Raw genomic sequence first — 27,399 nt, forward strand, 5'->3', positions numbered from 1 at the left:
AAGAGTTTTAATTGTAAAGGATAAAAAGCTGAAATACAAGAGAAGAAGAAAAGAAGAGAAAAGGTGATTTTATTCTGAAAAGACTTAAAGTTTTATTTTCTGGAGGATAATAATTAATGAGCTTCTATTATTTCTTTAACCCTCCTGTTGTCCTCAGGTCAAGGAAGGACAGAAGGAAGGAAAGGAAAGGAGTAGGTAAGTAGGAAGGAAGGAGTAAGGAAGGACAGAAGGAAGGAAGGAGTAAGGAGAGAGGGAGGAAAGAAGAAAGGAGTAAGGAGAGAGGGAGGAAAGGAGTAAGAAAGGAAGGAAAGGAGTAAGGAAGGAAAGGAGTAGGAAGGAGTAAGGAGAGAGGGAGGAAAGAAGAAAGGAGTAAGGAAGGAAGGAAAGAAAGGAGTAGGTAGGTAGGAAGGAAAGACAGGAGTAGGTAGGTAGGAAGGAAGGAAGGACAGAAAGGAAGGAAGGAGTAAGGAGAGAGGGAGGAAAAGAGTAAAGAAGGAAGGAAGGAAGAAAAGGACTAGGTAGGAAAGGAGTAAGGAAGGAAGAAAGGAAAGGAGTAAGGAGGGAGAGAGGGAGGAGGGAGCAAAGACAGAGGGGAGGAGGGGAAGATGGAAGGAAAATTTTAAAGAAAGAGGGAAGAAGGAAGGAAGGAAGGAACAGTCAAAAGAGAGACGGGATCAATTTGACCCGGGAGGGTGTTTGCTTCATATTCTATAAAACAGTGGTTGTGAATGTCTTTCTCTCCCCATAAATAAATAATATACACTCTGAGAGCTTCATTAAGGATGAATTAACACGTAGAAATGAGAGTTTATGGATGTGAATCGGTGCAGAGATTAATTATTAATACAGTATATAAAGAGTTAAACTGTCAGTTAGCTAATTAATGTCTGTTATAATCCTCCAGAGTCAAAGGTTGTGTCTTTAAATGTCAAAAAAAAACTAATTATTAACTTTAAATCATCACGTTTGAGCAGCTGAACTTCAGGTTTTTTACTCTTATTTTGAAAAGATTTGTTCTTATATTCAAATTAAAATCAGCTGGTGACAGAAAGAGATGATTTAAACTATAAATATTAATTTTATGCTCTTTTTTTGACACATAAAGCAACATTTTACCATCTGAAGCAAAACTTTAAAAAACATTATTTATTTATTTATTAATGTTAATCAATGAAAACTGAATTGATCTCATGAATATGAATGGATGGATTTGACCCCCGTCAGAATAAAAGCAGTCTAACGTTTTATTTTTCACACTTTTTTCACTTTAAAAGAAGTCGGACGCAGACTTCCTGTCGCCTCCCGTCGGCGCCGTCGTCATGGTAGCGTCGTCGTAGCGTCGTCGTCTAAAAGCAGAAACTCTTTGTGTGTTTTTCTGAAGGCGTCTCAGTGAGTAAAGCAGCAGGATATTTACAAGTAGAAGAAGAAGAAGAAGAAAAAAAAATCAGAGTTCAGCCAACCCGCCTCTCCACGCTGAGGTCATGTGACACTGAAGGGGAGGGGCCCGTTTCCATGGAGACGGCCCCGACAACGCCAGCAGGGACACTTAAAAAGAAGAAGAAGAAGAAGAAGAAGAAAAAACGAAAAAACACATTCTTCACATCCTTCCTGATCAGAGTTCAAGCCAACCCGCCTCTCCACGCTGAGGTCATGTGACACTGAGAGGAGCCCGTTTCCATGGAGACGGCCCCGACAACGCCAGCAGGGACACTTAAAAAGAAGAAGAAGAAGAAGAAGAAGAAGAAGAAGAAAAAAAAGACGAAAAAACACATTCTTCACATCCTTCCTGATCAGAGTTCAGCCAACCCCGCCTCTCCACGCTGAGGTCATGTGACACTGAAGGGAGGGGGGGCCCGTTTCCATGGAGACGGCCCCGACAACGCCAGCAGGGACACTTAAAAAGAAGAAGAAGAAGAGGCACTTCTCGGATGGCTGGTTTGTGTGTCGTCCCTCTGAACGTCCTCCAGCTGAAGCAGATGTTCTGGTTGTTGTTCTCGGGCTGGACAGCAGGGGGCGCCGTCGCCTCAGCGGCCTGATGCAGGAGGCACTTGGTAACGATGAGGACAGATGTGAGCTCTGCTATGTCATCAGGATGGGCTTCTGCCTCACCTCCAGGATGTCTGACACACACACACACACACACACACACACACACACACACACACACACACACACACACACACACACACACACACACACACACACACACACACACACACACGAAACATCTCTTTATTAACACAATAAAAGTCTAAATGTTCAAACACAGTGACATTAAACTATTTCTAATGTACGGATTAGAAAACAGATATTTATTTTGTTGTTTGCCTGAAAGAGGAAAGTAAGAAATAAAAAGAAGTGAAAAAGGAGGAAGAAAGAAAAACAATAGAAGGAAAATATGTGTGTTGTGTATATGTATATATTTTGTTTTTTTGTTGTTTTTTAAATTTAATTATTATTTATGTATTTATTTTATTTATTTTCTATTTTTTTATTTCTTTTTTTTTGTTTTTAAAAAAAAATTCTATTTCTATTTTTTTTTTTCCTCCTATAATTTCTATTTTGCCGTAAACCACTGCCGATTTGTTTTTGTTTCACTATTTTAACATGTTTGAAATAAACGAAATAAACGTTTTTAGCACCTATACAAAAATATAACATAATATTTTCTTTTTTGTGCATTTTGTGCAGTCAAATTTCAGAATAAAATACAAATAAAAATTGGAATTAATGAAGGACAGGTTGGTCAGTGATTAACAGGTAGTACAGTGTAACTCTGAGCCTTGATGTTGGTTCGTACCTGCGGTGGTTAACAGGTATTAGAGTCAGCGTGTGTTGGTGTGTGTGTTGGCGTGTGTGTTGGCGTGTGTGTGTGTGTTGGCGTGTGTGGTACCTGCGGTGATGCGGTGCAGCGGCAGCGTGACGTAGGTCAGGTGAGAATACAACAGGAAGAAATCTTCGGTCCGGTTCAGTTTGAGCCACGACCCGACCAGAGAGCGACCGGTTCCCGACAGAGAGCGAGAGCGCAGGTTGGTCGCTGTGTGAAGATCTGAAACATTAAACATACCAGCAGAGGTGTCATTAAAAAGATGGAAGGAAAGAAGGAAGGAAGGAAAGAAGGAAGGAAGGAAAAGGGATTAGGAAGGTAAGGGAGGACGGAAGGAAAGACAAAAGGAAGGAAGGAAGGAAGGAAGGACAGAAGGCGTTTAGCTTTTATACACGAATACTAATAACCCTACAGCAGAGGAGTCAAAGTCATCTTCATTCAAGGGCCGGATCATTAAAAAGATGGAAGGAGAAGGAAGGAAGGAAAAGGGATTAGGAAGGTAAGGGAGGAGGGAAGGACAAAAGCAGGGAAGGAAAGAAGGAAGGAAGGACAGAAGGAAGGAAGGAAGGAACGAACGAAAAGGGATTAGGAAGGTAAGGGAGGAGGGAAGGAAATACAAAAGGAAGGAAGGAAGGAAGGAAGGAAGGACAGAAGCAAGGAAGGAAGGAAGGCAGGAAGGACAGAAGGAAGGAAGGAAGGAACAAACGAAAAGGGGGATTAGGAAAGTATGGGAGGAGGGAAGGAAAGACAAAAGGAAGGAAGGAAGGAACGAACGAAAAGGGATTAGGAAGGTAAGGAAGGAGGGAAGGAAAGACAAAAGGAAGGAAGGACAGAAGGAAGGAAGGAACGAAAAGGGATTAGGAAGGTAAGGGAGGGGGGAAGGAGGGAGGGAGGAAGGAAGAAGGAAAGAAAGTAGGGAGGAAGGGAGGGAGGAAGGATGGAAGGGAGGGAGGGAGGAAAGAAAAAAAGGAAGGAGGAAGGAAGGAAAGGAGGTAGAAAGTGTGAGCTTCAGTTTTACCTTCGTCTTCCTCCTCCCTGAAGAACTCCTCGCTGTCGTTGGCAGAGTGAGACTTCTTCATCTCGGCGATTCGGTTTCGGGGCATTTTACGCCTCAGCGACGGCGAGAAGAAGGACGGCCGGTTCCTCTCGGGGGTCGGCGGCGTGCTGAACGACGTCACCTGAACGCACCGTTAACAAACACAAAAATACACATCAATACACAATGACTGGTTTCAGGTTGTGTGTGTGTTATGTCCAGTGATGGGAATAACGCTGTTTAAATAAACGGCGTTACTAATGGCGTTACTTTTTTCAGTAACGGGTAATGTAACTAATTACTATTTCCATGGTTACAACGCCGTTACGTTACTTAATTAAAAGAGGCACGTTACAAACTGAAGCTAATCTACTCAGTGAACCTTTTTCTCATCCAACATTGCTCTCAGCCACAAAAGACGGGAGGGGCGGGACAACAGTGATGATGATTGGTTAAGGCAGAGTAAGATTTTATGTAAACCAATCAGAGGCAGCCTCACACACACACACACTAGCAGAAGCGTGTGTGTGTATATAAGTGTGTGTGTGTGTGTATATATATAAGTGTGTGTGTGTGTGTATATAAGTGTGTGTGTGTGTGTATAAGTGTGTGTGTATATAAGTGTATAAGTGTGTGTGTATATAGGTGTGTGTGTGTGTGTATATATATATAAGTGTGTGTGTATATATAAGTGTGTCTGTGTGTGTGTGTATATGTGTGTGTGTCTGTGTGTGTATATATATATGAGTGTGTGTGTATGTGTGTGTGTGTGTGTGTGTTACGTTACTTAATTAAATGAGGCACGTTACAAACTGAAGCTAATCTACTCAGTGAACCTGTTCTCATCCAACTTTGCTCTCAGCCACAAAAGACGGGAGGGGCGGGACAACAGTGATGATGATTGGTTAAGGCAGAGTAAGATTTCATGTAAACCAATCAGAGGCAGCCTCACACACACACACTAGCAGAAGCGTGTGTGTGTATATAAGTGTGTGTGTGTGTGTATATATATAAGTGTGTGTGTGTGTGTATATAAGTGTGTGTGTGTGTGTGTATAAGTGTATAAGTATGTGTGTATATAAGTGTGTGTGTGTGTGTGTGTATATATATATATAAGTGTGTGTGTATATTTAAGTGTGTGTGTGTGTGTGTATATGTGTGTGTGTCTGTGTGTGTATATATATATGAGTGTGTGTGTATGTGTGTGTGTGTGTGTGTTACGTTACTTAATTAAATGAGGCACGTTACAAACTGAAGCTAATCTACTCAGTGAACCTGTTCTCATCCAACTTTGCTCTCAGCCACAAAAGACGGGAGGGGCGGGACAACAGTGATGATGATTGGTTAAGGCAGAGTAAGATTTCATGTAAACCAATCAGAGGCAGCCTCGCACACACACACTAGCAGAAGCGTGTGTGTGTATATAAGTGTGTGTGTGTGTGTGTATATATATAAGTGTGTGTGTGTATAAGTGTATAAGTGTGTGTGTATATAAGTGTGTGTGTGTGTGTGTATATATATATATAAGTGTGTGTGTATATTTAAGTGTGTGTGTGTGTGTGTGTGTATATGTGTGTGTGTCTGTGTGTGTATATATATATGTGTATATATATATGAGTGTGTGTGTGTGTGTTACGTTACTTAATTAAATGAGGCACGTTACAAACTGAAGCTAATCTACTCAGTGAACCTGTTCTCATCCAACTTTGCTCTCAGCCACAAAAGACGGGAGGGGCGGGACAACAGTGATGATGATTGGTTAAGGCAGAGTAAGATTTCATGGTAAGCCATGGTTATGTGTGTGTGTTATGTGTGTTGTGTGTGTGTGTTATGTGTGTAATGTGTGTAATGTTATGTGTGTGTGTTATGTGTGTTGTGTGTGTGTGTGTGTTATGTGTGTTGTGTGTGTGTGTTATGTGTGTAATGTTATGTGTGTGTGTTATGTGTGTGATTTCATCCTGAGGTCAGAGAGTCGGTCTCACATGTGGAGGACAGTGTTGTGTGTAATGTGTGTATTATGTGTGTATTATGTGTGTGTTGTGTGTGTAATGTGTGTGTTATGTGTGTATTAGGTGTGTGTAATGTGTGTATTAGGTGTGTGTAATGTGTGTGTAGTGTAATGTGTGTATTAGGTGTGTAATGTGTGTGTAGTGTGTGTGTTATGTGTGTATTGTAATGTGTGTATTAGGTGTGTAATGTGTGTGGTGTGTGTGTTATGTGTGTATTGTAATGTGTGTATTAGGTGTGTAATGTGTGTGGTGTGTGTGTTATGTGTGTATTATGTGTGTGTAGTGTAATGTGTGTATTATGTGTGTATTATGTGTGTATTAGGTGTGTGTATTATGTGTGTGTAGTGTAATGTGTGTGTAGTGTGTGTATTATGTGTGTAGTATGTGTGTATTATGTGTGTATTAGGTGTGTGTAATGTGTGTGTAGTGTAATGTGTGTGTAGTGTGTATTATGTGTGTATTATGTGTGTGTTGTGTGTGTAATGTGTGTGTTATGTGTGTATTAGGTGTGTGTAATGTGTGTGTTATGTGTGTATTAGGTGTGTGTAATGTGTGTGTTATGTGTGTATTAGGTGTGTGTAATGTGTGTGTAGTGTAATGTGTGTATTAGGTGTGTAATGTGTGTGTAGTGTGTGTGTTATGTGTGTATTAAGTGTGTGTAATGTGTGTGTAGTGTAATGTGTGTGTAGTGTGTGTGTTATGTGTGTATTAGGTGTGTGTATTATGTGTGTGTAGTGTAATGTGTGTGTAGTGTGTGTAATGTGTGTATTATGTGTGTATTAGGTGTGTATTAGGTGTGTGTAATGTGTGTGTAATGTGTGTGTATTATGTGTGTGTAGTGTGTGTGTGTAGTGTGTGTGTAGTGTAATGTGTGTATTAGGTGTGTAAGGACAGACTCTTGAATAAATCATGAGTCCCGTCCAGTCGTATGAATTATTGATGCTGACCTGGTTTCATGAAGCTTCGCTCTCTGTTCTGGTTTCATGCAACAGGAAGTGAAACTAAACCCCTCCACATTAATGCTCACTTCCTGTTTTAAAAAATCTAATGGAAAAATAAAATAAAAGCTGCTGCGACGGAACAAACAGGAAGTGAAGATTTCCTGTTTGGGGAGTTCAGGAGAAGTGAAGGTGTGTGTGTGTGTGTGTGTGTGTGTGTGTGTGTGTACGTGTGTGTGTGTGTGTGTATATAAGTGTGTGTGTATGTGTGTGTATATATATATATATATAAGTGTGTGTGTGTATATATAAGTGTGTGTGTGTGTGTGTATATGTGTGTGTGTTATGTGTGTGTGTATGTGTATATATATGAGTGTGTCTGTGTGTGTGTGTTCTGTCCTCACCCTCTCGTGCATGGGTGACACCTGGTCCTCCTCGGTGCCGCAGGGCGACGTGTCACCCGTGGGCACCCGGCTGACTGCCATCTCAGCGTGACCTTTGCCCTGCGGACCTTTCATCCTCACAAACTCCATGTTGTTGTATTTATAGAAGCCGAACGACATCCGCTGAGCCATTTTAGCCGCGACGCTCACCTGCACGAGCACAACCAGCACAACGTCAGCTGCTGCCTAATTTATTTATTATCAGCGTTAACACGTTAATCTCGATTAGATTAATGCAATCCATAACGCGTTAATTTTTTTAAATCACATTTTAATGTTGCAAGCCTTTTTGTCCCTTCCACTCCCCCGTAGACGGCTCCTTTAGCTGTAGCGCTATGCTTTGAAGTGGCCTCCTGCAGTAAACCTACCGCGCTGATGGAAAGTAAGAGAGCTACTGGACTTTTGAACTTTTGGCTTGTTTAACTTTAACCCTCGTGTCGTCCTCCTGGGTCAAATTGACCCCGTCTATTCCTTCTTTCTTTCTTTCCTTCCTTCCTTCCTTCTCTCCTTACATCCTTCCTCTTTCCCTCCCTCCTTCCCTCCCTCCCTCCTTCCTTCCTCCTTAATTCCTTCCTCTTTTCGTCCTTACTCCTTTCCTCCCTTCCTTCCTGCCTCCCTCCCTCCCTTCCTCCTTCCTTCCTTCCTTCCTTCCTTCCTTCCTTCCTTCCTTCCTTCCTTCCTTCCTTCCTTCCAGGACAACAGGAGGGTTAAAAAACATGGAGACGGTTCAGTTGACAAGTCAAAAGTAAAATGCAACCTGTGTCAAACGGAGTTTAACTACCACCGGAGTACGTGGAGTTTGAGTTAGCACCTCCACGCTAAACACCCAGGTGCAGCCAAGCCAGCCTCAGCTCCACCAAAGGACCATTTTGGAGTGTGGGAGTCGCAGCAGAGCCGTGATTGATTCCCAGTTAAGACACTCTGGTAAGAAATGCTTTACATTATGGGCTTAAAACTGCCTTCAAATGGAAAATAACAGGATTTTAAACATGCAATTCAAAACGCAATTAATCGTGATTAACTAAGGAAATTCTGCGATTAATCTCGATTTAAAAAATTAATCGTTTGACAGCCCTATAATTTATTTATTATTTTACAGTTGGGCGGCCATCTCTCACCCGGTTGTCGTAGACTTTCTTCAGCGCCTCGTAGCGGATCGATCCCTGGAAGATAACTCCCTGGAAGGTGTTGCTCTTATCGCTCGCCACCAGCTCCACACAAACCATCTCGCCCTCGCCAACCGTCATATCGCTGAACACCTGCACGCAAACAACGGCCCACCAGGTTCAGATTGAATTTAAAATGTTAAAATGTGAAAATAAACGTATGAATAACTTCACACATTCTTTTTTTGTGGACCCAGCATCAAATTTCTGCTTTTAATCCAGGAAGGAAGGAAGGAAGGAAGGAAGGGAGGAAGGAAGGAAGGGAGGGAGGGAGGAAGGAAGGAAGGGAGGAAGGAAGGGAGGGAGGAAGGAAGGGAGGGAGGAAGGAAGGAAGGAAAGAAGTAAGGGAGGAAGGAATGACAGAAGGAATGAAGGAAGGAAGGAAGGAAGGAAGGAAGGGAGGGAGGGAGGGAAAGGAGGGAAGGAAGGAAGAAAGGAAGGGAGGGAGGGAGGGAGGGAGGGAGGAAGGAAGGAAGGAAGGAAGGAAAGAAGGAAGGAAGGGAAGAAGGAAGGAAGGAAGCAGTATATTTGTCTTTCTTTGCAGGGTTAGGGTTAGGTAGTATTTCTGTCTTCATGACCGGTCTATGTCTGCATTATAACTTTTGGCACTACATTTCCCATCATGCTTTGCAGGATTAAAACAGAAATGTAATATCACCATAGAGTCTTTACCTCCTCGAAGTTGTCGATCATGAAGAAGATGTTTGGGTAGCTCATCTTGGACTCTTCTCCTTTACTGTCCATGGCGTGTTTGCTGGGAGACGCGAACACTTCCTGAGAGAGAAGAAGGAAGGAAGGAAGGAAGGAAAGAAGGAAGGAAGGAAGGGAGGGAGGAAGGAGGGAAGGGAGGAGGGAGGAAGGAAGGAGGGAAGGTAGGAAAGAAGGAAGGGAGGGAGGAAGGAAAGGAAGGACGGAAGGAAGGAAGGAAGGAAGGAAAGAAAGAAAGAAAGAAAGAAAGAAAGAAGGAAGGAAGGAGGGAAAGAAGGAAGGAAAGGAAGGAAGGAAGGAAGGAAGGAAGGGAAGGAGGAAGGAAGGAAGGAAGGAAGGAAGACGTCTCCGTTAACAGCTGCTGTGATGAATGAGGCCTGAAACCAGCTGATTGCAGAGCTGCTGCTTCCTACCTGACACTTCTTCTTGTGGATGTGGATGTCTCCTGCGTCTGAGCGCGTGCAGACGGCACACGTCACCACGTAGTCCAACTGGAAGGAGACCGACGGTTTCAGGTTATTTTAAACATTAGAGCCACAAGTAACAGATTACTTTTTATTATCAATTCATGTGTCGAATAGGGAGTCAAATATCACCACAGTAGACCAAAAACCTCGACCAAATCTTCATCTTCTATGTTTCAACGTTAGAGTGTTTTTACTACCAAAGTCTTTTTGTTACTATACTTCCACCATAGCGAAACATATATATACTATATATACTATATATACTATACAATATATATATATATACACACACTATATATACTTCCACCACAGAGAAACAGGAAACACTAAGAGGAGATATGATGCTAAATGCAACTACTACAAGTACTACTTCTACTACTACTACTAAAAGTACTGCTACTACAATTACTGCTACTACTGTTACTATTACTACTACTACTACTGCTACTACTACTAAAAGTACTACTACTACCACTACTGCTACTACTACTACTACTAAAAGTACTGCTACTACTACTACTACTACTACTACTACTACTACTGCTACTAAAAGTACTACTACTACACTACTGCTACTACTACTACTACTAAAAGTACTACTACTACCACTACTGCTACTACTACTACTACTACTACAACTACCACTAGTTCTTTAAGGCAAGGCAGTTTTATTTATATAGCGCATTTCATACACAATGGCAACTCAATGTGCTTTACATAAAACAGAAAAACATGTAATTTGAGAAACATTAAAACATACAATTAACCCCCCACCCCCACCCCCACCCCCAAAGTACAGAAAAATAGAAAGAGAGAAATAAAATGCTAGAATAGAGCATTAAATATAAGATTGCAGCATAAAATAATAAATTAGCTTTAAAACCATTAAAAGGACATAGAGTGCAAATGAAAGATTAAAATGTAAAGAGCTTTAAAAGAGCTCAATCATAAGCTCAGGAGAAGAGATATGTTTTTAACCTGGATTTATAAATGGTTTCAGTTCTGCTGGTAGTTTGTTCCAGTTGTGTAAAAGCTGCTTCACCATGTTTAGTTTGAACTCTGGGCTCAACTATCTGACCTGAATCAGTAGATCTCAGAGCTCTGGGCTCAACTATCTGACCTGAGTCAGTAGATCTCAGAGCTCTGGGCTCAACTATCTGACCTGAGTCAGTAGATCTCAGAGCTCTGGGCTCAACTATCTGACCTGAGCCAGTAGATCTCAGAGCTCCGGGCTCAACTATCTGACCTGAGTCAGTAGATCTCAGAGCTCTGGGCTCAACTATCTGACCTGAGTCAATAGATCTCAGAGCTCTACTGGGTTTATATTCTACTAACATGTCATTCATGTATTCTGGACCTAAATCATTCAGTGATTTGTAGACCAGTAGCAGAACTTTAACTGGGAGCCAGCCAAGTAAAGTTTTAAAATATTTGGAATGCTAATTAGGACATCCAGTTTGTTTTTGATGCTTATTCATGCATCGTTTACATGATTTCATATATTTAAAATCTATTCTATAGCTGACTGGGAGCCAGTGTAAAGACTTTAGAACTGACTGGGAGCCAGTGTAAAGACTTTAGAACTGACTGGGAGCCAGTGTAAAGACTTTAGAGCTGACTGGGAGCCAGTGTAAAGACTTTAGAACTGACTGGGAGCCAGTGTAAAGACTTTAGAACTGACTGGGAGCCAGTGTAAAGACTTTAGAACTGACTGGGAGCCAGGGTAAAGACTTTAGAGCTGACTGGGAGCCAGGGTAAAGACTTTAGAGCTGACTGGGAGCCAGTGTAAAGACTTTAGAACTGACTGGGAGCCAGTGTAAAGACTTTAGAACTGACTGGGAGCCAGTGTAAAGACTTTAGAACTGGAGTAATGTGCTCTGATCTCTTTGTTCTGGTTAAAACTCGAGCTGCAGCGTTCTGAATGAGCTGCAGCTGTTTAATGCTTTTTTGTGGGAGTCCAGTCAGAAGACCGCCTTCCTTCCTTCCTTCCTCCCTCCCTTTCTTTCTTTCTTTTTTCCTTCTTTCCTTCCATCGCTCCTTCCATCTTTTTAATGATCCGGCCCACATGAGAACAAATTGGGCTGTATGTGGCCCTTGATTGAAAATGAGTTTGACCCCCCTGCTCTGGACTCTTCAGGTGAAGTTGTAATAATGGATCCTGAACATGATTGCCTTGTTGTGAACCTACTCGTTGACTCTTTGGCACCTTACTTGTTCTTTGTTGTTTGTCTACTATTCCTGTAATAAGTGAAAAAACAACTATAATGACATCACTGTAATAATCTTTATCTAAGCATGTGTGCTGATCAGCTGATCACCTTCTGCAGGATCAGGTTCAGGTACACGCTCTCCTCCCAGTCGATGTCAGGGTCACCGAGGCCCGGCAGCTTCTTAGAGTCCTTCCTGTACACCTCCACCTCCACCTGACACACACAGAGAGAGAGAGAGAGAGAGAGAGAGAGAGAGAGAGAGAGAGAGAGAGAGAGAGAGAGAGAGAGAGAGAGAGAGAGAGAGAGAGAGAGAGAGAGAGAGAGAGAGAGAGAGAGAGAGAGAAAGACACATTATCAGATTTTATGAAAGTTTTTTTTTACAGGTTGGTAAGATGATGAATTCATAAATCAGTTAAACTAGTTTTAAATTAAATTTTAAAGTATTTTTGTTGGTTTTATATCATTTAAATGACATTTGCACCATTTTTTACCAAAAGTAAGACTGAATGCTCCTGGAAATGTCAAATGGTGTAACCACAAAAAAAAAAAGTATTTCTGATCCAAAGAGACAAATCCTTCTATTCTCCTTATAGCTTCATGATCCATACAGTCAGTGTTCGGTGACACTTTCTGTACAGTCTTTATTCCTGCTCGTAAGAAACAGAAATGTAAAAATAATCAGCTGTTCTTCCTCTTCCTCTCCCTCTTCGTCTTCGTGTCAGTCGGTCTAACGGGGAGAGGTACGAGGTCTCCACATGCCTGGATTCATATCACTCACAGCACATTTAAGAGCACAGGGAACGGTTGCCGTGGTTACGTGTGTGTGCGAGGGCGGAGGGAGGAGAAAATCGATGTCTTTGCAAAAAAAAAAAAACTCAAACTAATTTCATGATCTCGTACATTTGGCGTGTTTTTTTTGGGTTTCTGCAGCCGTGGAGAGAAAAAAGCTGCTGACTCTGCAGAAAGCGACGCGTACATAAGAGCAGCAACACAGGGGAAGAGGAAGTGAAGGGAAGAAGACATTGTTCTCTATTCTTTACCTGCAAACACTTCAACACAAAAACATGAAAACTGAATAAAACAGAGAAACACGAGACGTCACTTTAATAAAACTCACTTTTCAGTCAGTCAGAAACTTTACGGTAAAAGCACTGCTGCATACTTTTATTCTCTAGATAGATAGATAGAGAGAGAGAGAGAGAGAGAGAGAGAGAGAGAGAGAGAGAGAGAGAGAGAGAGAGAGAGAGAGTTGGGTAGGTAGGGAGAGAGAGAGAGCGATAGAGATAGAGAGAGAGAGAGAGAGAGTTAGGTAGGTAGGTAGGTAGGTAGGTAGAGAGAGAGAGAGAGAGAGAGAGAGAGAGAGAGAGAGAGACAGAGACAGAGACAGAGAGATGGATAGATGTTTGTGCTGCACTGTTTGACTTCTGAGATTCAGTCTGAAGGACAATTTAAAGATGTGAGTCACAGATCATTTCTGCTGCGTCAGACATTTAACAAAAAAAAGGATCTGAACACAGGAAGTGACCGAGGCCTTTTCTCTCATCCACAAAAATAGGATCAATAAAGTCTCAGATTAAAGGCTCGGCGGACGCTTCTGTTCATGAAGATGCATATTACACCGCCGCTGTTCGGGTCAAACTGTCCCTCTGAATGTTCCTCACGTCCGTCGACAGCACGCTTACACAACCCCTCCCACAGCGACACACACTCATTCCCTCCCACAGTCTGATCATGTTTTATTTAGATGCTGTTGTGGAGATTCAGGATGTATTATTTACTGACAGCAGCAGCTTTTTATTCAGATTTCACCTCAAACTGAGTTCTTTAACTGGATGATGGCAGCGGTAAATGTTGTTGCAAAAAGGGTCAATGAGGTTTTTTTAATGTCCATGTGGTTTAGTTTAAACTAGGGCTGTCAGCGTTAACACGTTAATCACGATTAGATTAATGCAATCCATAACGCGTTAATGTTTTTAATCACATTTTAATGTTGCAAGCCTTTTTGTCCCTTCTACTCCCCCGTAGACGGCTCCTCTAGCTGTAGCGCTATGCTTTGAAGTGGCCTCCTGCAGTAAACCTACCGCGCTGATGGAAAGTAAGAGAGCTACTGGACTTTTGAACGGCTTGTTTAACTTTAAAACACTTCCAGACGCTTCAGTTGACAAGTCAAAAGTAAAATGCAACCTGTGTCAAACGGAGTTTAACTACCACCGGAGTACGTGGAGTTTGAGTTAGCACCTCCACGCTAAACACCCAGGTGCAGCCAAGCCAGCCTCAGCTCCACCAAAGGACCATTTTGGAGTGTGGGAGTCGCAGCAGAGCCGTGATTGATTCCCAGTTAAGACACTCTGGTAAGAAATGCTTTACATTATGGGCTTAAAACTGCCTTCAAATGGAAAATAACAAAACGCAATTAATCGCGATTAACTATGGAAATTCTGTGATTAATCTTGATTTAAAAAATTAATCGTTTGACAGCCCTATTATTTACTTATTATTTTACGTGTGTGTGTGTGTGTGTGTGTGTGTGTGTGTGTATTATTCCCGCTCACCTTTTTGCCCTCAGTGTTTTCAGCGCTGACGTAGGCGAGTTTCCTGCGGACGTAGAACAGCATGTCGTCCTGCCGGGGACCCACCTTCTCCATGAAGTACGTGGAGAACATCCAGGTCCAGAACACGATGCGGTCATCCTTAAAACAACCTGCAGGCGAAAGAGAGAGAAGTTAGCGTCACTGCAGCAGCTGGTCTCATTATTAAAGTAAGTGTGTTTATTATCCTTCATAATGGTTAGGGTTATCCTTCATTTCCTTCTTTCCCCACTTCCTTCTTTCCCCACTTCCTTCCTTCCTTCCTTCCTCTTTCCTCCCTTCCTTCCTTCCTTCCTCATTTTGTTTGTTCGTTCCTTCCTTCCTTCCTTCCTCATTCCTTCTTTCCTCTCTTTACTTCCTTCCTCTTTCCTCCCTTCCTTCGTTCCTTCCTCATTTTGTTCGTTCCTTCCTTCCTCATTTTGTTCCTTCTTTCCTTCGTTCCTTCCTTCCTTCCTTCCTTCCTTCCTTCCTTCCTTAACCTGAGCACAACAGGAGGGTTAACGTCTGAGGACACAATGTGTTTCATGTACTAATTTATTATTCCATTATCCTCTTCTGTTGGTTATTCCTCTTTATGGGAAATAAAACAGCTGATGAATTATTCACACCCTGCTATTTATTATTAAACTCTTTTTTATTAGGCTTTGAAAAAATAAAAAAGATTGACAGTTTCAGGATATGAAGAGCTTCAACAGATCAATACGATCGCGCCCTCTTATCTCGACCACCCGTACCTTCATCACCTCGGGGTGCGCCTGCCGGCCGCCCGGCAACTGTTGCCAGGCAACCAGGCAGAAAGGATGACACAGCGTTAAGTTAAACTTCCTGTCAGAGTGGCTGCTTCTCTCAGGCGTACAGAGCAGAGAGACACAGTCACAACCTTCAAACCTGATCACTTTAACCCTGAATCAGCAAGTGTGTCATACTGGATACATACGAGTTTTAGAGAGCTTTAAATCATCAGTGTGATCATATGATAGATACATGGAGTGCAAAGATAAACCAGTGCAATGTTCAATTACTAAATATTTAGTAGCAGAAGTAACTTAGAGCTGCATTCTATCAAAAGGCCACCAGGGGGCGACGGTCTCTATACAAGTCAATGGAGAATTCACCAACTTCTCACTTGATTTCTAACCTCAGTAAACGTTTTCAAAATGTGTTTATGGTCTCAATCGCTAGTTTAAAGCCTTCTTCAATGCAGTATGATGTTCATTTGGGACATTTTGGCCTCCCTGATTTTATATGTGACGATAAAGCAGGGTATGCATTAGGGCGGGGCTACGTCCTGATTGACAGGTTGATTGACCAATGTCCTCGAGATCCAGCCCTCGTAACCATAGCAACCTCCCCGCTCCGCCCATGGCCCCGCCTCATGCCCATATAAGTAGAATCTGTGTTTTTATTTTTCCCAGCATGCACCTGACATTTTCTAGATTAGAAACTATTGGCTTCCGAGCAGCAGTCCACAAACCGTCACGGATGTTATGTCCATTTCTTTTATACAGTCTGTGGTATAATAACCCTGGTGTGAGTCAGTCTGCTGCGGTGAAGCTGTTTCACATTTCACACTTAACACAACTCTGCAGCCAACCGGAGCTTTGGCTGCAGACAGGAAATGACCTCTGGCTTCCTTCCAGTCAGACTTGGCACGAAGCTTCGTCTTTTTGGACAGAGGTGAGTCGGAGAACTCGACCTGCTGGCAAACAGAGGAGGAGAAGCTGCAGCCGGAAGGATCGATAGCGATAGCTGTACTTGGCTTCATGGGTTAAGGCAGAGGTGTCAAACTCATTTTCATTCAAGGGCCACATACAGTACAATTTGATCTCATGTGGGCTGGATCATTAAAAAGATGGAAGGAAGGAAGGAAAAAAGAAACAAAAGGGAGGAAGGAAGGACAGATGGAAGGAAACAAGGAAAGAAGGAAAAAAGAAAGAAAGGGAGGAAGGAAGGACAGAAGGAAGGACAGATGGAAGGAAGGAAGAAATGGTGGGAGGAAGGAAGGAAGGAAAAGAAGACAGGAAGGAAAGATGTAAGGAACGAAGGAAGGAAAGAAGGAAAAAAGAAAGAAAGAAAGGGAGGAAGGACAGAAGGAAGGAAGGGAGGAAAAAAAGACAGGAAGGAAAGTGGGCCGGTTTGGACCCCTTGGCGGGCCAGTTCTGGCCCACGGGCCGCATGTTTGACACTCCTGGGTTAAGACATAAGGAAGGAAGTTAGTGTGATATCCTGTATATCTCTTATTGTTTGCAGCCGTTCTGCAGCAGCCTCAGACACATTGATAAAAGTCTGCTGCTCTATTTAAAGCTGCATTTCCTATTTTAAAAATACATCAACTGTGTTCTGAAGCCCGGCACACTATCACTCATCATCTGATGAAAGTACGCTGAATCGTGAGCCATGTTTCAGGCTTTTGTAACTTTCATGACAGTTACGTAACATTTTGGGGGGAGCTCAGTGATGCTGTGAGCTGGATGAAAGTTTGACCTAAAGCAGGGGTGTCAAACATGCGGCCCGTGGGCCAGAACTGGCCCGCCAAGGGGTCCAATCCGGCCCAGTTTCCTTCTTCCTCTTTTCCTTCATTCCGTCTGTCCTTCCTACCTTTCTTTCTCCCTTCCTCCCTCTCTCCTCTCTCCCTTCCTTTGATCTCATGTGGGCCAGATCATTAAAAAGATGGAGGGAAAGAAGGAAAGACAGGCAAAAGGAAGGAGGGAAAAAAGGTAGGAAAAACAGACAGTGAAGGAAGGACAGACAGAGGGAAGGAAGGAAGGAAGGAAGGAAGGAAGGAAGAAAGGGAGGAAGGACAGAAGGAAGGAAGGAAGGAAGGAAGGAAGGAAGAACAGAAGGCAGAAAGGGAGGAAGGACAGATGTAAGGAAGGACAGAAGGAAGAAAGGAAGAAAGGAAGAACAGACGGAAGAAAGGGAGGTAGGACAGACAGAAGGGAGGAAGGAAGGAAGGAAGGAAGGAAGGAAAAACAGAAGGAAGAAAGGGAGGAAGGACAGATGTAAGGAAGGACAGAAGGAAGAAAGGAACAAACGAACGAAGAAAGGAAAAAGGGAAGGTAGGAAGGAAGGACAAGAACACAGAATGGCAAGTGGGCCGGATCACACCCCTTGGCGGGCCGAACCTGGCCCCCGGGCCGCATGTTTGACACCCCTGGTGAATAAAAAGGTTCCTCTCAGGTTCTGGTACTAACATCAGACCTGTGAATATTAAACCAGCACTACATTTTACTCATGTTTGGTCTGAACGACGTGAGATTTATCACTTTTATAGTCCAGAAACACGAATGTTCAACAAACAGATGGGAGGCCTCCTGCTGTGGCCTCCTCCCGTCTGCCACGGCTGATACTCACACTCACACATATGTGCACTCAGAGTATACGATAATAATAATAATAAACTAGAACACAAACTAAACAACGAGTAACATGTTAGAAACTGGCAGAAAAGAAGCATTTTCATGTTTTTGGCTCAGAGATGACAGAAGATCAGACTCTGCTCCGACAGCGTTAAAGATTCAGCAGGATTTGTAATAATTTGAGTCTCACACACACACACACACACACACACACACAGATATTTGTCTTGTACAGTATCACAGCAGAAACGTCACCCAGATCTCAGCTAGGGTTGCAAAGGGGTGGAAAATTTCTGATAAATTTCCGTAAAGTTTCCGGTAAATTTTGGAAATATTCCAAATGGGAAACTTTCCATGGGAATTATGGGAATTATGGGAATTATGGGAATTTATGGGAATTTATGGCAATGAAAAGGTATCATATCTGTTTAGTTATAAGCGTGTGGTCCAGAATTATAGAAATCATCTGTGCATGTGATGGAGGAATGCACAGTGCATGTAAGGGGCGTGGCCTCAGTATGCACAGTGCATGTAGGGGGCGTGGTCTCAGTATGCAGAGCGCATGTAGGGGGCGTGGTCTCAGTATGCACAGTGCATGTAGGGGGCGTGGCCTCAGTATGCACAGTGCATGTAGGGGCGTGGTCTCAGTATGCACAGTACATATAGGGGGCGTGGCTTCAGTATGCACAGTGCATGTAGAGGGCGTGGCCTCAGTATGCACACTGCATGTAGGGGGCGTGGTCTCAGTATGCACAGTGCATATAGGGGGCGTGGTCTCCATATGTACAGTATATGTAGGGGGCGTGGTCTCCATATGCACAGTGCATGTAGGGGGCGTGGCCTCAGTATGCAGTGCTTTCTATCGATCTGCGTCTATTTTCTGTGCTGCTGAACAACAGAAGCTGGATCTGTATTTATAGCAGCCAGCAGAGCCGCGCTGCACTCACCAGCTAATTAAACCTGAATCATTGATGCAGTCTGTTTCTGCTGTTTCTGCTTCTGTTTGAACTCCTTTATAAAATACTTCTGGAGGAAGTTACAGGACAAATATCTTTACTGGAATATCACCTTTATATCACTTTGAGTTTTATTATATATATATATAGACACACTTTTAATGTACACTACGGTGCAATATCGGTATTTCAGGTATTCTACTACTCTCAGTTCAATTGTGCAATATATATTTTTTGTCATTTCTTTATATTTATTATATATTATGAATATATTGTTCAATATATCTTCTCTGTCTTCTCCTGGGCCTTAGACGCCTTGTAAGAAGTTGAGAAGAGATAGATGGATGGAGAGAGAGAGAGAGAGAGAGGGGGGGGGGGGTGGATGGATGGATGGATGGATGGATGGATGGAGAGAGAGAGAGAGAGAGATAGAGATAGAGAGTTAGACAGTTAGATAGTTAGATAGATAGATAGATGGAAGGAAGGAAAGGAGTGAGGAAAGAAGGAGAGGAGAGATGATGAATGAATAGATAGATGGATGGGGAGAGAGAGAGAGAGAGAGAGAGAGAGAGAGAGAGAGAGAGAGAGATAGATAGATAGATTTGAGACTTTGGGACATTTTTATGGCTTTTTTCCGTAAACATTTGAAGTTCATTAATCATCAGATTGACCAGTTAACTGCATTAATACTCTAATACTGGTGGATTATCACATGGAGGGAATGTCTGAGGCCTTAAACGTTGGGTTGAGAGAGAGAGAGAGAGAGAGAGAGAGAGAGAGAGAGAGAGAGAGAGAGATAGATAGTTGGGTTGATTACATAAATGCTGTTTTACACTCGCATGGCGTTAAACTCTGAGTCACAGTTTAAGTTCCTGCGCTACAGATCCAGTAAAGTCCTGAGTCACTGCTGACTGTCACAGCAGCAGGATCATCCAAGGACACACACACACACACCCACACACACACACACACACCCACACACACACGCACATGCACACGCACACGCACACGCACACACACTTTGTTACTTTGAGCTCCTGACTGTTGGTTTAACCCTCCTGTTTGTCCTCTAGTCAAGGAAGGAAGGAAGGAAGGGAGGGAGGAAGGAAGGGAGGAAGGAAGGAAGGAAGGAAGGAAGAAGAGAGGAAAGGAGGAAAGGAAAGGAAAGAAGGAAGGAAGGAAGGTAGGAAAGAAGAACAGGGGAAAGAAAGAGAGAAGGACACGTTCAGCCATTCAGTACATTTACACTGTTTTACTTTGGGGTTTGCAAAATTCGGAAACTTTCGACGGGAATTAATACAAATAAACAGGAAATTTACAAAACTGCATGTTAGGAACTTAAATGTAGTCAGAAAAAAAAAATCTACGCTGAGATTTTACTTTTTTTTTTGTTTTTTTTTGTTTATAAGTATATTTTTTGGGGCTTTTTGCCTTTAATGTTCAGGTTAGTAGAGAGATAGGAAACTGGAGGCAGAGAAGGGGGGGGTTGACAAGCAGGATAGGACCGCTTGGTGCGGGATTCGGGGGGATATAGGGGGAATTCTACTTTGTTGGGGGGCTATAGGTTGCACCCTGTCCTATTCTTACCACAGATTGTATTTTGTCACTTTCCTTCTACATGGGGCGGGGGGGGGGGGGGGGGCTCTACCCACTGAACTATGCTCTACCCCGAGATCTGTTGGACTTTAACTGCCCACGAACCACAAACGTCTGTATAATCACATTCAGAGCAGAGCTGTCCCACTTTACTCACAATAACCTGCTTCCTCATATCAACCCTCGTATCCTCCTCCCGGGTCAAACTGACCCTGGCTTTTTTAACTGTTTCTTCTTTCCTCCCTTCCTTCTTTCCTTCCCTTCCCTCCTTCTTTCCTTTCCTTCCTTCCTTCCTTCCTTCTCTCTTTCTTCCCCCCCACCTTCCTTCTTTCCTCTGTCCTTCTTTCCTTCCTTCCTCCCTTCCTCCCTCCCTCCCTCCTCCCCTTCCTTTTTCCCTTTCTTCCCTTCCTCCCTCCCTCCCTCCTCCCCTTCCTTTTTCCCTTTCTTCCCTTCCTTCCCTTCTTCCTTCCTCCCTCCCTCCCTCCCTCCCTTCCTTCCTTCCTTCCTTCCATCCTCCCCCTTTTCCTTCCCTCCTTCCTTCCTCCCTCCTTTCCTTCCTTCTTCCTCCTTTCCTTCCTTCTTCCTTCCTTCCTTCCTTCCTTCCTTCCTTCCTCCCTCCTTTCCTTTCCTTCCCTTCCTTCTTCCTCCCTCCCTTCCTCCATTCCTTCCTTCCTTCCTTCCTTCCTTCCATCCTCCCCTTTTTCCTTCCCTCCTTCCTTCTTCCTCCCTTCCTTCCTTCTTCCTCCCTCCCTTCCTTTCTTCTTCCCTTCCTTGACTCGAGGACAACAGGAGGGTTAAAGATCCTTCTGAAACTCATAACCTGCCTCCTCCAGCTCTGCTCGGCACAGACGTGACATCACTGACGCAGAGGTGGTGGTCTAATAAACGTCGTGTCCTCGTGTGATGATGTCATGCGTCGGGAACAGAAGCTCCATTGATTTTCCCCCAAACAGAAACAAAGCAGCGACACACACGATGTTTTTATCTCCACAGCGACCACAGAGTTCAGATTCATGATCGTCTCTCACCTTCATTTAAAACAACTGATAGTAAATGTTAAAAACTCACTATTAATAATCTACTGCATACTACATCACTATAATACTGCAGTACTTTTACTGTAATACTGCATACTACATCACTATAATACTGCAGTACTTTTACTGTAATACTGCATACTACATCACTATAATACTGCAGTACTTTTACTGTAATACTGCATACTACATCACTCATAATACTGCAGTACTTTTACTGTAATACTGCATACTACATCACTATAATACTGCAGTACTTTTACTGTAATACTGCATACTACATCACTATAATACTGCAGTACTTTTACTATAATACTGTAACTACATCACTATAATACTGCAGTACTTTTACTGTAATACTGCATACTACATCATTATAATACTGCAGTACTTTTACTGTAATACTACATACTACATCACTATAATACTGCAGTACTTTTACTGTAATACTACATACTACATCACTATAATACTGCAGTACTTTTACTGTAATACTGCATACTACATCACTATAATACTGCAGTACTTTTACTGTAATACTGTAACTACATCACTATAATACTGCATACTACATCACTATAACGATGTATATCACGATGTTTTTATCTCCACAGCGACCACAGAGTTCAGATTCATGATCGTCTCTCACCTTCATTTAAAACAACTGATAGTAAATGTTAAAAACTCACTATTAATAATCTACTGCATACTACATCACTATAATACTGCAGTACTTTTACTGTAATACTGTAACTACATCACTATAATACTGCAGTACTTTTACTGTAATACTGCATACTACATCACTCATATTAATGGTTCGCCCCACTTGAGATCAGATTTGGTTGTTTGTGGCTCTTAAACTAAAATGAGTTTGATCCTCCTGATGTAGAGATTCAGGAGCTTAAGACATTTATTAAACAAATTAATGAACATGGGTTCAAGCTGCTGAGGATTAGTTGAAGGTTGTCACTCTTTTTTTACCTAGGTGAGGCTTCTAATCCTCCCACGCTCACATTTTAAATGTATTTACAGTCTCCAGCCCACAGAGCATTAGTGGGAGCTCTAATTGTGCCAGCTGTTCTGTGTTGAAACTTCACGCTGCCGCTCAGCAGGTTGGACTTTGTTTCATTTCCAGGTAACACACGGCTATAAACCTTTAAACTAAACTCAAAAAAGAAGCCATGTGGAGTTTTTGGACAGTAGTAGCGCGATGTTTCTACCAGCAGGGTTTAAGATAGGCATCAAGCTGTAATGCTGACTGACAGGTTAGTGGTGATCAAACACAAAAATAAGGAAGAACATGACAGCAAGCAAACAAACAAGATTTAAACTACGATATGAATAATCTCTGCAAATGTTATGTGACTTCCTTTTATGAGACTGGATCTGAATTGTTGGAGATGAGTTGCAGCTCTCAGGGTGGAAGTGTGAGTGTGAGTAGTTTGGTTAGTAACACTATTTTATGCCTAAAAAGTATATTAAATGACTCATTATTCCCTTCAGACGTTGCAGAGGTGAACGTGTGCCTTTTTATTCACATACAGTCAGAAGGAAAACAACATATGAATCACCAGATATGATGCTGGGAGGTTTAATGTGTAATTCATCTACTTCTAAATCTTTTGAGGTCACTTTTGTTTAATTTTAATATAAAAATATGTTAATTTTGACTCATATGTTGTTGTTTTTTCTGACTGTATGTGAGTGAAGTGGCTGTTTTCTCATTAGAAACAGTTACACCTTCATAATATCATTGTCCAGCTCACAGAAGTAAACTCTTAAAAGGGAATAAGAGCGCTTGTTTTAGGTAATTAGAGAATAAAAACTTACCACCCACGAACAAACTGTGTTGCATTGTATGATCAAAGGCCCAAAATATAGTACTGACATCTGTAGGTCAGATATGTTGTTGTGTGTAAATAATAAATAAGTCAGATGATGAAAGCTGAGCTTAGATCATCACTTCTAAAACAAAACTAAATCTATTGAACCCATTTCACTTTTGGGTCACTTGTATGAGGAATGTAATGTACAGACAGACCATCAGGTGTTCTATGGTTGCTATAGATACAGGTTGTTCTATGGTTGCTATAGATACAGGTTGTTCTATGGTTGCTATAGATACAGGTTGTGTTATGGTTGCTATAGACACAGGTTGTTCTATGGTTGCTATAGATACAGGTTGTTCTATGGTTGCTATAGATACAGGTTGTGTTATGGTTGCTATAGATACAGGTTGTTCTATGGTTGCTATAGATACAGGTTGTGTTATGGTTGCTATAGACACAGGTTGTGCTATGGTTGCTATAGATACAAGTTGTGCTATGGTTGCTATAGATACGGGTTGTGCTATGGTTGCTATAGATACAGGTTGTGCTATGGTTGCTATAGATACAAGTGGTGCTATGGTTGCTATAGATACAGGTTGTGCTATGGTTGCTATAGATACAGGTTGTGCTATGGTTGCTATAGATACAGGTTGTTCTATGGTTGCTATAGATACAGGTTGTTCTATGGTTGCTATAGTTACAGGTTGTGCTATGGTTGCTATAGATACAGGTTGTTCTATGGTTGCTATAGATACAGGTTGTTCTATGGTTGCTATAGTTACAGGTTGTGCTATGGTTGCTATAGATACAGGTTGTGTTATGGTTGCTATAGATACAGGTTGTGCTATGGTTGCTATAGATACAGGTTGTGTTATGGTTGCTATAGATACAGGTTGTTCTATGGTTGCTATAGATACAGGTTGTGCTATGATTGCTATAGATACAGGTTGTGCTATGGTTGCTATAGATACAGGTTGTGCTATTGTTGCTATAGATACAGGTTGTGCTATGGTTGCTATAGATACAGGTTGTTCTACGGTTGCTATAGATACAGGTTGTGCTATGGTTGCTATAGATACAGGTTGTTCTATGGTTGCTATAGATACAGGTTGTGTTATGGTTGCTATAGATACAGGTTGTGTTATGGTTGCATGGTTGCTATAGATACAGTTTGTGTTATGGTTGCTATAGATACAGGTTGTGCTATGGTTGCTATAGATACAGGTTGTTCTATGGTTGCTATAGATACAGGTTGTGCTATGGTTGCTATAGATACAGGTTGTTCTACTGTATGGTTACTATAGTTACAGGTTGTGTTATGGTTGCTATAGATACAGGTTGTGCTATGGTTGCTATAGATACAGGTTGTGCTATGGTTGCTATAGATACAGGTTGTGCTATGGTTGCTATAGATACAGGTCGTGCTATGGTTGCTATAGATACAGGTCGTTCTATGGTTGCTATAGATACAGGTTGTGTTATGGTTGCTATAGATACAGGTTGTGTTATGGTTGCTATAGATACAGGTTGTGTTATGGTTGCTATAGATACAGATTATTCTATGGTTGCTATAGATACAGGTTGTTCTATGGTTGCTATAGATACAGGTTGTGCTATAGTTACAGGTTGTGCTATGGTTGCTATAGATACAGGTTGTTCTATGGTTGCTATAGATAAAGGTTGTGCTATGGTTGCTATAGATACAGATTGTGCTATGGTTGCTATAGTTACAGGTTGTGCTAGTGTATGAAGGAAGAATAATGCAAACTGTGTAAGTTAGATTATGGAGCATTACACATGTAAACATACAGGCTACTCGTTTTTTAACCTTTTTGATGTAGGCAGCAAAACATCATGGACGTCACCAAAATTAAATTACCAAAAATATGGGTATGCACATTTCAGAAAGTTTTAGCACATATAAGGTTGCTTTGTATAAATGAAAGTATTTCTAAGCCTAAAAAATACCACTTAAAAGGAACTTGCACTCATCAGGTGATTTCTTTAAAAAAAAAAAACAAACAAACAGGTGTGTTGGGACTGCAGGCGTATCATGTGGGCCTTACCTAGTTATTTGTTATAATTTCAATTTAACCCTCATAAACGGTGGATTAGTTTATTTCTGTTATTTCACTTTGCATTCTTATTGTGTTTTATCTCTTATGGGTGAAGTTTTAAGATAAGCCCAGAGTGGGTTTCTACCTCAACCCCACATGTTTTATTTTTATATTTATCTGACTTTTATTTTGTGCAAATAAACCAATAAACCAATAAACCATAGGGTAATGTGGGGCAACTAATCTCCAGTGCATGTATCTCTTTTCTTTTATTCAATTATTTTAAAACTAACTAGTATTTCTAAGCCTATAAACTAATGTCCCACATTACAAAAACCTACAAATTCTGAAGCAATTTGGCATAAGGAATATAAATATAAGTGCCATGTTCCTTTCGAGTACAATATGCAAACATTGTGTTCTGATTTAACAAGCAAACATCTCAGGGATTTCATAATGATATTAAGTGTTGATATAATGTGTTAGATTCAAATGTAAATAAGGTAAACAAGTCAGAATGGCAGAAAGTGTCCCACATGACCCTAATCTACTCAAATTTGGATTAAAGCACCACTTCTGATTAAAGGAAACATCTCACAATGATATTAAGTGTTGATATAATGTTTTAGATTCATATGTAGAATTGCAGAAAGTGTCCCACATGACCCTAATCTACGCTATGTAAGTGCCATTTTGATTAAAGCGCCACTTCTGATTAAAGGAAACATCTCATAATGATATTAAGTGTTGATATAATGTGTTAGATTCATATGTGAATAAGGTACACACGTCAGAATAGCAGAAAGTGTCCCACATGACCCTGATCTACGCTTTGTAAGTGCCATTTTGATTAAAGCGCCACTTCTGATTAAAAGGAAACATCTCATAATGACATCAGGTGTTGATATGTATATTGTATTTTTCTCACCGAGCCCACTGATCTCCTGTCGGATGTTGAGTCGGTTCCTTTCGTCTGCGATGGCCTTCAGCATTTCCTGCAGAGATCCGTCCGGTTCTCCGTTCTGCTCCTCGGGCCCGACAGCCTTACACAAACCGGGGAAGGACGCCATCTGCGCGCCGGGATCATGACAGTCCGGTCCGGGCCGACAGCTACCGACTGCACCGGTTCACGGCTGCTAATAGGAGAGCAGAGGAGGAAGCAGGAGGAGGTGCAGGAGGAGGACAGTGAAGACACCCCCCTCCTCCCTGGCTTTACCCTTGTCTTTTAATCCCGGGGGTTAATTAAAACACCTTGCACCGCTGCAGGAGGCCGGCTGCTGCCCTGCTCTGCAGCCGGAGAGGAGAGCAGGTTAGCGGGGCTGCTGCTGATCGGCGACACTGGGCTGCTTCTGTTGTGTGCAGATCAGCTGGAAACACCCATCACACTTCCTGTAACAACACGAGGCTCTTAAAGGGACAGAGCACCGAAATCATCTGCACGCTCTGTCACTCACACACATACACAGGTGTTATGGTTTATTCTGCCACCCTGTCTCATCTCAGTGCTCAATACATTTTTATGATGTTTTTTTTTTCTCCTATTTGTATTATTTTATACAACTTGAGCTTGTCTGTTAGAGATGAGACAAACACTTATGCTACAGGTTCAAATGGTTCATTTTCAAACATGAAAATCTATTTAACTTTTTGGGTCAATCTTCACCACTTGTATGAGGTATGTAATGCACAGACAGAACATCAGGTTGTGTTATGGTTGCTATAGATACAGGTTGTTCTATGGTTGCTATAGATACAGGTTGTTCTATGGTTGCTATAGATACAGATTGTGCTATGGTTGCTATAGATACAGGTTGTGCTATAGATACAGGTTGTTCTATGGTTGCTATAGATACAGGTTGTGTTATGGTTTCTATAGATACAGGTTGTGCTATGGTTGCTATAGATACAGGTTGTTCTATGGTTGCTATAGATACAGGTTGTGTTATGGTTGCTATAGATACAGGTTGTGCTATGGTTGCTATAGATACAGGTTGTGTTATGGTTGCTATAGATACAGGTTGTTCTATGGTTGCTATAGATACAGGTTGTGCTATAGATACAGGTTGTTCTATGGTTGCTATAGATACAGGTTGTGTTATGGTTGCTATAGATACAGGTTGTGCTATGGTTGCTATAGATACAGGTTGTGCTATGGTTGCTATAGATACAG

The 27,399-nt window shown here is 41.9% G+C and overlaps 1 protein-coding gene across 1 annotated transcript; it reads right to left on the bottom strand.

Moving 5' to 3' along the window:
• Positions 1–1,938: 1,938 nt before the first annotated feature.
• Positions 1,939–26,677, bottom strand: LOC128385148 (uncharacterized protein KIAA0930 homolog). The gene is made up of 10 exons (XM_053344011.1): positions 26,158–26,677; positions 14,357–14,505; positions 11,913–12,017; positions 9,541–9,618; positions 9,092–9,193; positions 8,372–8,512; positions 7,215–7,403; positions 3,846–4,005; positions 2,894–3,049; positions 1,939–2,120 (listed from the first exon to the last, which is right to left on the bottom strand). The coding sequence occupies exons 1-10, from the start codon at positions 26,297–26,299 to the stop codon at positions 2,080–2,082; spliced, it is 1,263 nt and encodes a 420-aa protein (XP_053199986.1). The 5' UTR covers positions 26,300–26,677; the 3' UTR covers positions 1,939–2,079.
• Between the last annotated feature and the right edge of the window lie 722 nt (positions 26,678–27,399).

The sequence above is a fragment of the Scomber japonicus genome, chromosome 23 (genome assembly GCF_027409825.1).
Source record: "Scomber japonicus isolate fScoJap1 chromosome 23, fScoJap1.pri, whole genome shotgun sequence".
In the NCBI taxonomy this organism is placed as follows: Eukaryota; Metazoa; Chordata; class Actinopteri; order Scombriformes; family Scombridae; genus Scomber; species Scomber japonicus.